The sequence below is a fragment of the Ictidomys tridecemlineatus genome, chromosome 1 (genome assembly GCF_052094955.1).
Source record: "Ictidomys tridecemlineatus isolate mIctTri1 chromosome 1, mIctTri1.hap1, whole genome shotgun sequence".
Classification (NCBI taxonomy): domain Eukaryota; kingdom Metazoa; phylum Chordata; class Mammalia; order Rodentia; family Sciuridae; genus Ictidomys; species Ictidomys tridecemlineatus.
The window spans coordinates 190,440,387-190,455,567 of NC_135477.1; the positions used below are offsets into that span (position 1 = coordinate 190,440,387).

At 32.5% G+C, this 15,181-nt stretch overlaps 1 protein-coding gene across 2 annotated transcripts in view; it reads right to left on the minus strand.

Annotated features, from left to right (window-relative positions):
* Nucleotides 1-272: 272 nt before the first annotated feature.
* LOC120885699 (ankyrin repeat domain-containing protein 26) overlaps nt 273-15,181 on the minus strand; it is a 33,845-nt gene continuing 18,936 nt past the window's right edge. For both annotated transcript variants that reach the window (XM_078014790.1, XM_078014782.1), the window contains exons 13-16: nt 12,444-13,265; nt 6,489-6,761; nt 5,645-5,815; nt 273-1,299 (exon numbers count right to left, since the gene is read on the minus strand). In XM_078014790.1, coding sequence (XP_077870916.1) covers nt 5,678-5,815; nt 6,489-6,761; nt 12,444-13,265 — 1,233 coding nt within the window. In that variant the 3' untranslated portion in view covers nt 273-1,299; nt 5,645-5,677. The remainder of the gene's footprint in view (nt 1,300-5,644; nt 5,816-6,488; nt 6,762-12,443; nt 13,266-15,181) is intronic.

The window sequence follows — 15,181 nt, forward strand, 5'->3', positions numbered from 1 at the left end:
CAATCGATTTTAAGCACATTCTACAAGCTTTCCCTCTGAAAAATTAAAGGTCATGAAGGTTAAGAAAAGACTAAGGAATATTTAATTCAGAAGGCATCTATAAAATAAAACAATTAAGTTCATTTCATGTCTCTGAAGGAAATATTTTTTTATAAAGAACAATATTAGGCTACTAGAAAAACATGAAAATAATCTGAGGATTAAGTGGTCCAAGGCATTATGATAGAATGTATAAGTGTTGATTTGAGAAACAGCATTTGCTTAATGTATGGTGTTTTTTTTTTTTTTTTTTTTTTTTTTGCTTTTTTTCTTTATACAATCTTGGAAAATATTAGTGAAGTTGCAGGTTCTAATGCAAAGTACTTTTTCCCACTGAAGCATTTTAAAATGAATTGTTAACTATGCCATCTTTCATGATAGGTTTAGTATTTCCTACAAGTCAGAACATGCTAGATAACAATATAACCTTTATAATGAAACTGATACAATTAACAACTATGCTGTTACCTGTTAATATTTGAAAAATATACTCATAATAAATGAATGTTGAATTGTAGTTATCTAGCATGTTCTGACTTGTACAAAATACTAAAAATATCATAAATGATAGCATTATGTAAGCAATTCAATTTAAAATGCTTCAGCAGACAAAAGTACTTTATATTAGAACCTGTAAATTTACTATTATTTCCCAAGATTGTATAAACAAAGAGAAAAGAAAAAAAAAGAAGATAAAACACTAAGCAAATATTCTTATTAGAAAAATTAATAAGTCAGTGCCTGAAATATAAATTTAAAGATGGCAGTATAATAATTGCAATACATTAATCCATTATGAATATAGTAACCAGCATGTAAAAATAATGTTGCCTAATTCTCTGGACCCATATTCACTGATATAATATAAATAATCCATCATTAATGTGATATTTAGATCTTCCAAATTAGTGTTGACTTGGTTGCTGAATTGAGCTTAAATGTTAACATTTAGATAGTCTGAAAACACATTTAATAAAAACTGGTTTGCACTTGCACTTCACATTTTCTTACAGATATAAACAATTTTCATATTTTGATAATTTCATTATATGTTACACACATCCATTTCAATAAAGTATTTACATCATACATTTCATAAATATGTAAATATTATATTAACAGTCTGAAAAACACAATATTAGCTTTCATATTTTTTTTCTTAAAATCTCTGTATATCTTTATGATGTTTCCAAAAGTAAATCTTGTCTTGTCTTATTAGTAATTCTTAAGGCAGAAGCTCCCATGGTCAGGATTCAAATCCTGCAGCAAGAGAAAAAGAATTATATTTTTTCTCAAACATTTTATAAGTATAAGTCAGTGAAGAAGTTTAGAACTTTTCATTGTTTATAAGAAGAAAAAAAGATATGTCCACAATACAAAATCACTATGGAATGCAGTACGCCCATATTTTCATACACAATTGTCATTATGACTGAGTATCAGAACTTTGGGTTTTCCACCCCTCATGCATAAATTTGACAACCATATGCTAGGGTATTCTGGCAAGAACTGGGATGACAACATGGAGATGATAATGGACACCTCTCAACAGTCATATACAATAGCTTCAAAAGCAGACAATCGGGCAATTTCCATACAGAGTCATTGGCATTAGGACAAGGATAAAACAGGTTACCACTGGAACACTTAGAAGGGACTTCTGTCCCAAATTTGTGTCAGTGTTTGAGGTCCTTCAATGGAAGTGATACATGAGTTAACACCTGAAGTAAAAGGAGAAATTGTGAGAGAAAGGGAAGAGGTGCATGCAGACACTGCAGACACCGAGATGAGAAAGAACACTTGTGGAATCACAGTGGTCCAGTGTCACTAGAATCTAGAGCAAAGTGCCATAAAGCAAGTGAGATGAGATAGCCTGAGTAACCTGACAAAAATCCAGTTGTTTGGATATTTTAATTTTTGGCTAAGAAATTTCATACTTTTATTGAGGCAAATGTAAACTAATGACAGAGTCATGAAAGGGTATTTTAAATGTGTGACTGTTACTTAGTCAGTCTGGGATTTTGGCCATAAACCACAGAAAATGGGTGATGCCATTTTTTCCCACAAAAGAATGTCAGTGTATAGGCTGACAGTTTCATAGTGGGGCAGAAGTGGGAAAAAAGCAGTTTCACACTTAAGGTCTTTAATTTGTTGATATTCAGAATTGGAAAAAATACATAGCTCTTTAATTGTAATTGATTTCAGTAGTTATGACCAGCAGTTTTTAAACATTTGGCTCATAGATGTGCACTTGATGAGTTATGTGGTAAATACTTCCAACTCTTATATAAATATCACCATGTAGAGTGTTCTTTGTATAAAACTCTTCTCTTACTAATTCCCCAAATAGGGTCTAAAATATATTACTGAACATAGTAAGTATGTTGTAGTGATAACAATAAGGTGGTGTCTAATGCCTTTACACATTTGATGTGAAAACAAATGATTTTGACTGACAGAATTCCCATTCCTGTCTTCATGTTCTATTTTTAAAGAAAATTATTTTAAACAAAAATTTTTACTGGTGGATTTGACTATATATAATAGAGGAATTGATTATGACATATTCACAGATGCACATAAAATAATTTGATCACTCTTCCTCTCTAGTAGTTTTTTCCCTCTCCTTCTCCCTTCACCTTTGAAGGCATTCTGCAGTGATTACGGAGACATATCTTTGAAACGTGATGAAAGAGTTTAAAAAACACTCTTCTATTCAGGCTAGCATGATATGGCAAACTAATGTTCCACAAGGAAATGTAGAACTATTACATTAAGTTTTAAATAAACTAGCTTAGGCATAAGTAAAAAAGAAACACCACTTTCTCCCAGAAATACATTGGAAAAAGAGTTGCCTCCCAAATCCCCTTTGCATTGTGTCTACATTCATACACAATTTATCATTGTTTTGTAAATGGTAAATTATCTCATTTTTTTCTGGTAAGAACTAATAAGAACAACTTATACTTGCATCCTGCATAACAACTAACTTTCATTCTCTTTTTGTAAATAGTCATCCAATTTCATGACTCTGAAGCACTTCAAACCCCATTCTCTCATTTTTTTTCAGAAAGATATTCATGTAAGCTAAGAAACTGAAAAAAATATATCATCTATTAAATTAAATTGTAATTTATATGTTAAAATTATTTCTTTCTGTCATAACTATTTAACTTCAGCATTGTTTTATAAAGCTTAGATTTGTTCTCCTGTGATTTTTTAGGTCAAAATGCCAAATAAAAGAATAAGGTTGAGGCCACATTTAATATAGATATGCATGGCTTTACTATGTGTTAAGAAGTTCATCAAAACACCATTGAAGCAGGGTGTGATGGCACATGCCTGTAATCACAGTGGCTTAAGAGGATGAGACAGGACAGTCTTGAATTCAAAGCTAGTTTCAGCAACCGTGAGGCCTAAGCAACTCACTGAGACCCTGTCTCTAAATAAAACATGAATAGGTTTGGGGATGTGGCTCAGTGGTCAAGTGTCCCTGAGTACAATCCCTGGTGCAAAGAAACAAACAACCAAAAATAAATAAATAAACTAAACCATGGAAGCTCTAAACCAAGGTGCAATGAAAGCAAGATGGTATCTTTTATTTGTTCATTTTCAAGCAGATATTTCATTATTGTAATAATACCCCTGATAAAAAAAATTGTCAAATATTATAGAAATATCTTCAAATGGGTTCAAAATAGCTCGACATTGTTTTTCTTATTAGCTCTTAAAAATATAGCTCATCATTTTTGGACTAATATTTGACTCGCTCAAATGAAGTCTTAGTATGAAGGAAATCACTGGGTTATACTGAAGGGCTCCTGTTCTACAATGCAACTCTAACCCTAACCTAACCCTAACCCTCACCCAACCCACGCCAGGGAGTTGGGGACAGCACTCAGTGTGGAAAAGTGAAATGAATCTGATCAAATTTTTTTGTGAATCCATATGAAGATATCACAGTGAATTACACCTTCATGTATATTCATAATGCATAATTCAAAAAGAAACTTAAAAACTACAAATAAGTATAAGATCAGTAGAGCAGAAGAAAGAGAACACAGGGAGGAAGAAGGGGAGATAAAGTGGAAGTACTGGTCACTGAATTAGAGCACATTATATTTCATGCTTGTTTAATTATTGCAAAATTAACCTCAATATTATTTATGTCTAAATGCACTTTCAAAATTTTCATCAAATAAAAGAATAATTTAAATTTTCCATAAGAGTAAGTGGAGGGATCCTTGCTCAGTGGTAGAGTAATTGCCTACACATGTGAGGCACTGGGTTCAATCCTCAGCACCACATAAAATAAAGAAAATATATAACTAAAAAAATATTTTAAAAAGAGAGTAGGTAGAAATTCTCCATATGTGGGCACAACACTAAAAGAATCAGAACAGAGACAGTGTATGCAATTATGGGTTTGTAATTTCTCTAAAGAAGTGTACATATTTCTAGGGGGCTTCAAACTTCCAATTAAAGCAATGTTGGTGGAAGAGAGACAGAAATCAGCGATGTATGACTTTGCAGGTAACAATGCTGCCTTCTTGAAAGACTCTCCTTGGAAGATTCTTGAGGATGCCATTAGCAATATGGATATTTTAAAGATAAATATAGCAGATGATGTATACCTTAGTTATTTGACTACCAAAGCCATTTTACTATGTTGAAGTATATTAAATCATCATGGTTTCCTTAAACACATGCAACTAGAAAATTTTAGTAAAGCTAGAAAGATTCATATTTAGTGAACCAGTTCAAGGACTTAAAGAATGTTCCTTGAAGATATTGTCAAGCATTTATTACCATCATATGTATATTCTACCTATTACCTAGATAAATTAAGCATTTGACAATGAGACAATTCAGAGCAACAGCCACTGGTTCAGAACAAGACAGGTGAGTGGGTGATCTAGAAAGATTAAAGCTGCTGCCTAGAAAGTTGGCCCATGAATTTGTTACCAGGGCTTCAGGAGACTGCCCATTCATTCTGTCATTCACAGGCCCCAACACTTATCATCAGAATATTTTAACCACTTTGCAGGTTATACTTCCCATCATCACAAGTATGACAATGTAGAGGGGAAAAACTATATAGAACATTTTGTCTCTAGATACCATGTAAGGATAATATTTAAAAATTAAAATAAAAATCAGTTAATCTGTCAGGTGTCAGAATGTGCTCAGAGTGTAGTTACAGCAACACTGGACACTTAAGGTTTCAGTTATAATCTTTCAAAAATTGTGAAACTTGGTTCATGTTTCCATGTAGAAGCAGTTTTGTCACAATATAACTATGTGAATCACAAAACTTCAAAAATACTTAACTAAAAGTCTAATAGACCAGATTACATATAGGAGAACACTAAGGGAAGAAAGCTTAATAGTTTACCTTCAGATGTAAAATGCAAAGGTAAGTGAAAGATAAACTTCCTAGACTAATATTTCAAGAGTACATTCATTTCCTAACATTACTTCCACAAATTATAGGGTCTAGTTTGCTTTTGCATGCTACCGATCTCATCAACCTGTCTCAAAGTTATGCAGTAGACACAAATTAAGGAGACTAAGTTGCTCTCTTTCAATCTAGGTTTTGACATACTTGTGGAATCTGGATTGTTCTATATGGAAGTGCCTATATTCTCTCAGTTGCATTTCTTAGAATTTTCAGTTCAGATTCCAGATGGCTAATTCTGAGTTCCATCTGACTTCTTATTGAAGTAAAATTAGTCTTTCTGAACTGCTCTGTAATTTCCGGAGCTGCTTCTTGTGTCTAAAGAACATAAAAAGAATATATTTTAAAAATAATTAGAACCCAAATAATTATTATGTAGTTATTTTATTTACTTCTGAGTCAAAAATTCAGACAGCAATTTTAAAAGTGAAGAAAAAAATATTAGACTGTAAACTTCTGTCATCAGTATCAATTACATTAAATCTGAACCAATAATAATTGAGTTCTTCCTCTCCCCCTTTCCCCCCTCATTCCCTGCCCTCCTCCTCCTCTTTTCTACTGCAAATGGAACCCAGGGCATTGCACAGGCTAGGCTATCTACCATTGATCTGTGCTCAAAGTAATGAATCATTCTCACATTAGCACTCAGATCATCCGATAATTTAAAGAATAATAGAATCAATTCAAAATATGAAAGTTGAAAATTTTAACTTAACAATTCAAAAGTATATTTCTGCATCATATTTTTTTCTCCTCATTGTCTTACTTATGCCCACTATTATCAAATATCCAACAGTTATCTGATGAAAATTATTACTCAGATCAAATTAGCTGAAAGGATGATGTAAATTGTGGTATTTGAAGGGGCATCAAATGTCTTTCCTCAAGAGATATAGAATACACCTATGATACGTATATCCAAAATAGTTTACAATGAAATGAATTAAAGTAAACTGCAGATAAGTAAGATAGCCTGTAAAATCAGAAATACTTGTTTTTGCTTCTCCTCTAAATCCCATCTTGCTCGATGTTCAATGTCACATTCCCATCGTACTCCTTGGCCTCGTTCTACTCGAGTGCTCCGTGTGTGCCTTGGAAAGTTTACTACATTTTCTTCCAAATTCTTTTGATTCCTTTCTATTTTTTCAAATGTATCTTGTATACTTTTTATAAAAAACAAGTTCTGCATAAAACATTCATAGTTTGTTCTCAAATGTAAGTGCTTTGAAGATGTATTTTTCATCTTTGCAGTGAGATCATCCATCTGCATGAATAAAAGAAGTATGAAAAAACACAATATGAAAATAAGATACTGAAAATATTCGACACAAACTCAACAAATTTTACATAAATTCAACTGCAACAAAACATAATCTATACCAGCATTATGAAGAGTAGATTGAGTTTCTATAACAAGGTATATTAGCTTTTCAGTTGGTAAGGATTTCACATCTATAAATCCCAATTCTGGCTACATAATAAATGTTGAGGAAATCTATATAGAAGATGATTTTTCCCATACTGAATTTACTATTGGGTTAAGTGAATTTAATTTTATATTTTGTCACTGAAATATAGTTAGAATAAAAGTCTTAACAGGCCAATCTACTAACAAAAAATATTGATTGATATCAAATAGTAATTTTGTTAAAACAACTATTAGGCATTAATATTTTCCATTCATTCTAGAATAGGTGTGGATATCAGATATTACTCTCACCTTGGGAGAATTTATATCTCAACAAGATAATCACCATGCAAACACTGTTGATGACAGAAAAGTCAGAGAAAGTGCATGAAAAATAAAAATTCATTTTATGTGATCTCTGAATAAACATGATCAAGTGAATAAAAACAGTCAAGTCAGAAAGTACAGCATGAATAAGACAGAGATATGGTACAATCGGCACAATTCATGAAGACCACAAAGAGGCAGGGTAATAAAAGCATGTCCAAATATTAACTTGTAAATAGATGCCCCTAGTCATGTAGTACTGGAGTTGTCAAGAGGTGGAAGCATTTTATGGTTTAGCAACTGATAACTGGCTAAGTGATATGGTCATAAAACAAAATTCTACTAGACAACAGAAAGAAATAAAATAGTGATGCTTGCTACAACACAGAGGATCCCTGAAAAAAGTATTCTAAGTCAATGAAACTGGTAAAAAACAAAAGACCTACTGTTGTATAAATTCACTTGTATGAAATATCCATTACAGAGTAATTTTAGAGTTAGAACTATAAGCCAACTTCCAAACAAGATTTCCAAAAAGCAAAAGTTAATATCAAGAATCAGAAAATGGTGGCTGGTAGTTCAGTGGTAGAGTGCTTGCTTAGCATGTGTGCAGCTCTTGGTTTGATCCTCAGCACCACACATGAATAAATAAAGATAATGTGTCCATCTACAAATAAAAATGTTTCTTAAAGGCATCAATATGGGGCTGGGGCTGGGGCTGTAGCTCAGTGGTAGAGTGCTTGCCTTCCATGTGTGAGGCATTGTGTTTGATCCTCACCACCACATAAAAATAAAGATATTGTGGTCTATGTACAACTGTTTTTTAAAAAATCAATAAATGGGTCGGTATCAAACTAAAAAACTTTCACAGCAAAGGAAACCATCAAGAATTATGAAAAGGGAATCTTCAAATCGTGAAAAAATCTTTGCCATGTGCACCTCCAATAGAACATAAATCACCAGGATGTACAAATAATTCAAATTTTTTAACACCAAAAGAACACCAACCAATAATCCAATCAATAAATGGGCAAAGGAACTGAAAAGGCACTTCCCAGAAGAACATATGCAAATGGTCAGAAAATATATGAAAAAAATTCAATTAGAGAAATGCAAATGCCACACTGAGATTCCATCTCACTCGGGTCAGAATGGCAACTGAAAAGAATAAAATAATGATAGATGTTGGTGGCAGTGTGGGGAAAATGTTCACTTACACATTGCTGATGGGACTGCAAATTGGTGCAATCATTCTGGAAAGCAGTATGGAGAGTCCTCAGAAATCTTGGAATGTAACCGCCATTTGACCCACTTATCCCACTCCTTGATTTACACACAAAATCCTTAAAATCATCATACTACAGTGACACAGCCACAACAATGTCTAAAGTGGCTCAAATCACAATATTCAAGCTATGAAACCTTCAATAGATGAACAGATTTTAAAAATGTCATGTACACAGGATGGAATATTAATAAGCTGTGAGAAAGAATGAAATTATGGCATTTGCCAGTAAATGGATGGAACTGGAGATTATCATCCTAAGTGAAATAAGCCAATTCTCCAAATCCAAAGGCTGGAAGTTCTCTTTCATAAGTGAATGCTAACACAGAGTAAGGAATGTGGGAAAAAAGAATAGAAGTTCACTGAATTAAGACAAAAGGAATGGGAATGACAATGGAAACAGAAAAGACAGTAGAATAAATCTGAAACAACTTTCCTATATTCACATGTGAATACATGACCAGTGTAACTCCACATTATGTACAAATATAAAAATGTGAAGTTATAATCTATGATGTAAATATTCAAATACAGTCTACTATCATATATATCTAAAAAGAACAATAAAGAAACAGTGTACTACAGGGACATAGCCACATTAATGTTTATCGCAGCACAATTCACAATAGCTAGACTGTGGAGCCAACCTAGATGCCCTTCAATGGATGAATGAATAAAAACATGTGGCATATATACTCAATGGAATATTACTCAGCACTAAAAATAATGAGACCATGGCATTTGCAGGGAAATGAATGGCATTAGAGCAGATTATGCTAAGTGAAGTTAACCAATCCCAAGAAAAACAAATGCCGAGTGTCTTCTCTGATATAAGGGGGGTGACTCAAAATGGGGAAGAGAGGAAGAGCATGGGAAGAAGATTATCTCTACACAGGGAAGAGGGGTGAGAGGAAAAAGGAGGGAGAAAGGGAATTGCAAGGATGGTGGAAGGAGACCTTCATTGTTATACAAAATACATGTATGAAGATGTGAGAAAAAAAATAATAGTGTTACCTTAGATTAGGTAGAGAGAAGTGATGGGAAGGGAGGGGGAGGCTGGGGAGATAGGAAGGATAGTAGAATAAAACGGACATTATTATTACCATGTGTATATATGTGAATGCATGACCAATGTGATTCTGCAACCTGTATACTCAGAAAAATGAGATATTTTATCCCATGTGATTCAAATGTATGATATATCAAGGTCATTGTATTGTCATGGGTAACTAAAACAAATTTAAAAATCACATAAAAATAAAATAGAGTCTTGCCTAAAGTTAAAAAATAAATAAATAAATAAAAAAAGTACTATGGTTTACATTTGTAAATTACTAAAATAATATATTGGTAGTTTTCTAGGACTTTGGACGTGTAGGGATTAGAAAACTGACAGCTAAGAGGTTCCAGGTTTCTTTTCAAGAACATGAAAATGTTCTAAAATTGACTATGTAAATGGTTACATAACTCTGTTAATGTACTAAGAGACACTGTATTTTACATGTTATATGGGTGAATTCGATGTCAGGTGCATTACATATATCATAAAAATGCCTTTTAAGAGAGGTACTGAAAAAAAAACTTAGCTAACATTTTTCATTGTCTAGTTTGGATAACAGTCCAGACATAATACAAATATTTATATGCTTCATAATATATCTAAATAAATGAAAAAATAAAGAAATAGCCTATGTTTTTCAATAATTAAACTAAAACCTAAACATATCTGTATTTTGAGAAAAGCATAAAAAATTTGTACACATTTTTAAAGTCAATTTAGTAATTACTTTCAGATTTTGAATCGATGCACAAAAATGAAGTAAAAATAAAAAAAATTTCCTGAAACATTCTATTAAATAGTACCTCTATTTAGTTTTCCTTGTTGTAGAGACAGCATGAAAAGCTGCTGGGTTATAGAAAAAAGTCTCAGCTTTTCTCAGACTAGATATTTTAATGAAAGATGCTGATTTTGTAAGAGAAAAATTCTAAAAGAAAATTTTAAGTGTAAGAAATAAGTGCAGTATAAAGATGCCCAAATATAATAAAATCAATTATAATGAAAATATAAAGAAAGCTGTTCATTGAAATTAGTATCCCAGAATAACTTTTATTACTTAAGCAGGTGTTGATTTACAGACGACATGTTCAATTTTCTACATACTTGACTTGTCATTTGTCTTAGTTTCTTCATTAAATCCTGTCTTTATATTTTAAATTTATGTGAAAATGTGCTAAATCTTCTAGAGAAGCCTCTGATACACATTGTAGTTTCAGGGTACCAGCTGGCTGTTTTTCAAGACATCTTGCAACTACCTGATATTTCTGTTAATGATTTTGTTACTCAGCTCACTTTAAAATTTTATTATTATTATTGTTATTATTATTATTATTACTATTGTTATTACTATTATTATTATATAATGATGTTTACTCTGAAAAAATATCACTACATACAACAGTAAGCTGCTGTTTATTTCTGAATTCCCTTAAGAAAATAGAAGATTGTGTACTCCTGCTTAGTCACTATCACATTCCTTACACAAAAGGGTGAGCCCTGTATCTCTACATACTGCCCTTGATAAAGTTGCAATGTTTAACAAACTACTGAAATCTCAGTCAAAAATGGTTACACAGGTCTCATTGGTAGTGGTGAATTCTATAGAGGTTATTATCCTTCTCTTATTAGAGACTCAAGTTAATACTCCACATCCTCACATCTTTAAAGCTTTGCTAAAATAATTCCAATATACTTTCACAAAGAATAAAGGAGATGCTAGGTAACCTGGTCTCCACCTCACTGCCTGTCCACATCTCTTAGATTTCTCACTGGTCTTCACACCACTCCTGCTTTACATAAACCCTGCCACCTTCATTAGTCTGGACATGGGGGTTCAGTGCCAAATTAATGAATTTTAGATGGCTACAATTATCTTTGTCACTATATAATAGGAATTAGGCCATGAAATGAAGAAAACTATTAGCAAGTTATCATGAATATATGCATCAAATTACAGATGAAATCAACTGTGGTTTTGCTGCAATTCATCACATTAGTCCCAATTTATGATAATGACAAATAGATGCTTTTAAAGAGGTGGACAAGACATGAATGAAAACAAAAAAAAATATATCAGGACAGTTATTTTCAGATTTATGATAAACTTAAATGACTAAAAATAAATTTACCAACTAGAAATATACAAAAATATACTGAAGAAAGTCTATTACAAAATACACCATCTACATTTCAGTTCAACTGTAAAATCTGGAATAAACTGTAAAAGTAACTAATTTATTTGAAACTAGGTATGAGCATTTCCATTATGTGTTTCATTGTGATCTTCAAGTATAGCAACAAGAAGACATTAAAATTGTTATTCAGTAATGGGATGTAGCTCATTGGTAGAACATGTGTTTAGCATGTGCAAACTTTGGGTTGAATTAATAGCACCAAAATTAGATATTGTTTCAGCATTATTGAGACCATATTACTAATGTCAGCATATAAACCTACAAAAAAATCTTAACTCAACCTCTTAAATCTTTATAAGAAACAATTTCTTAAATTGAAGGGTCAGGCCCAAGTTTTAAAAATTTCCTCCTTTTTAAATATTAAAATACATTTTAACTAAGTCTTTTGTGTTTAGTTGACACATGAGTATCTATAGTTATTTTAAAATATGTACACAGTGTGTAAGAATCAGAGCAGGGAAATTGGAATACTCAGCACTTCAAACACAGATTGGTTGTGCTGCAAATGAGGTCTAAGTTATTTTGGCTGGACAACAGGTTGTAGTTCTGTGTTGATACAGAAACACATATCTACATTTTTATATTCATCAAGATTCAACATTTAGCCATAAGCAGATATCAATTTGAGTATTCCTTTGAAGACTCTTTATAAAGATATCTTGCTTGATACTTACTTCTTCTGCTTTCTCCTTTCCATATTGATCCAGTTGTTCTTTTAAATGATTAGTTTCATTGATTAATTCCAAATATTTGTTTTCCAGCACGAGACGATATCTGTCATTCCGAGCTTGAAGATTTTTTATAACATCATAAAATTGGGTTTGGACATTAATAATTCCATCTATTTTATTTTCACCTTTGTTCTGATACTCATGCAACTGGTCTTCATGCAATGTACTTTCTCTTTGTAGTTTAGATACCTTCTCTTTAGAAGCTTCCTGCTTTCTGAGACGTTCATTCCTTATTCTTTCTTCATTTTGATACCTGTGTTCCATCTCCTTCAGTTGGCACTGTCTTTGCGTTAGGTGTCTGTTTACTTGATCTGTAGCCAAAGTCATTACTCTTGTCTGATGCAGCTCGTTTTCTAGGTCACTAGTTTTTACTTCAGACTTTGCAATCTGTTGGGAAGGAATCTCACTACTACCGTTTAGGTTAGATACATCAATATTCTTTTTTTCCTGTAAACTATCTGTTTCTGGTCTTTCTGTGCTTTGTTTTTCACTCTCAGGTGTGAAATTTTCCAATGTATTCTCAACTTTACAAATATCCAACTGTTCATTGTCCTGAAATATTTCCATAAGTGTTTCCTCATTCAATTTTTGTGTCCATGGAAGGCTGGTATTCTTTTCTCTTAAAATTTCAGTATTCTCAAAGCACTTCTTTTCCTGGTTCTGATATTTTACTGTGTCCATTCCCAATCTCTTCATAGAGACCTCATCCTTCTTCTTGTGATATTTATGCAATAGCTTTTTCTCTGTCCCATCACTAGGAGAAACCTAAATAAAACCAAGGATACATTTAGCTAGCACTCAATAAAATGATGTTTCATAATTTTCACTGAAATTAAAGAAAAACCTGTTTATTTATATGGTGAAAGGGTTTCAATAAATAGATAACCACAGAAGAAAAATTAGATGCAAACTTCTGAGATTATAAAAATATGAATTCCCAAGAGTTCAAAAGTTAATTCAAGAAGATGGATCTATGAGAGTAAAAGAAAATTATAACTTAAAGAATGTAAGAACTGCCAGGTTCAGGGGCTGATGCTTGTAATACCAGTGTCTCAGGATACTGAGGCAGGAGGATCACAGGTTCAAAGCCAGTCTTCAGCAATTCAGTGAGACCCTGACTCATTCATAAATAAATAAATAAATAAATGGCTGGGATGCATCTCAGTGGTTGAGCACCCTGGTTCAATTCCTGGTTATATAAAAAAGAAAAAAAATAAAGATTGAAAAAATCTGCATTATACCAGAATGAAAGAACAGATTAAGTGATTAGTTAGTTTGCCAATGTAAAAAGAAAAAAAAACTTTGCAGAAGAGAAGCAACAGAGAAAACCTCACACATGTAGTTATCTAATACTAGACAAACACACTATAAAACATGCATTGGGGAAAGGATAGGTTCCTCAACCAATTGTGCTGGGAAAACTGAAAACCCATATGTCGTAGGAGAAATTTAACCCCTATTTCTCAAAAACAAAGTGGACCAAGAACCTACATAATAGATAAAAGACCCTAGACCTATTACAAGATTATACAGGCCCAGCACTCCATCTTGTCAGTGTAGGAAATGAATTCCTCAAAAAGTCACTTAAAGCACAAGAAGTAAAATAAAGAATCAATAAATGGGGTGGTATCTTTACAGCAAAGGAAACCATCAAGAATGTGAGTAGACAGCATACAGAATGGGAGAAAATCTTTGTCACTGACATGTCAGATAGAGCATTAATCTCCAGAATATATAAACAACTCGAAAAATAACTCACAAACAAAAAATAACCCAATCAATAAATGAACAAAAAACTGAGCAAGCACTTCAAAGAAAAATATGTATAAACAGTTAACAAGTATATGAAAAAAATGTTCAACATCTTTAGCGATTAGAAAAATGAAAATTAAAACTACACTGAGATATAAAGAATGCAAGTAACAATAAATGTTGGTGAGAATGTGGGGAAAAGATTGACTCATACATTGCACCAAGCAATTTTTCAGGAAAGCAGTATATAGATTTCTCACAAAACCTGGAATGGAACGACCATTTGACCCAGTTATTCTGCTCCTCAGTGTATACTCCAATGATACTATAGTGACACAGCCACATAAATATTTATAGCAGCTCTTCACAAAAGTTAAGCTGTGGAACCAATCTAGGTGCCTTTCAACACATGGAAGGATAAAGACAATGTGTTATATATACACAATGGATTCAGCCATGAAGAATGAAATTATGGCATTTGCTGGCAAATGAATGGAACTGGACACTGTCATGCCAAGTGAAATAATCCAGTCCTCCAAATCCAAAGTCTGAATATTCTCCTTAACATGTAGTTGGTAACACACATAAGGGTGGAGGATAAAAGAACAGAAGTTTGTTGGTTAGACAAAAGTGAATAAAGGGCTGAGAGGGGAGGGGATATAGTAGAATGAATCTGACATTACATTCCTATGTTCACATATGAATACATGACCAGAAAAACTCTACATAGGAGAAGTTATATGCTATGTATGTGTAACACACCAAAAGAACTCTATTGTAATGTATACCTAAAAACAATAAATAAAAATTAGAATTCACTACTTCTTTGTTGATCCACTTTTAGGATCGTATGATCTATCCTTTAAACAGTTAAAAATTCCAAATATTTTATTATGTACCTATCTGTTGGGATGGCTTCAGTGGCAAAT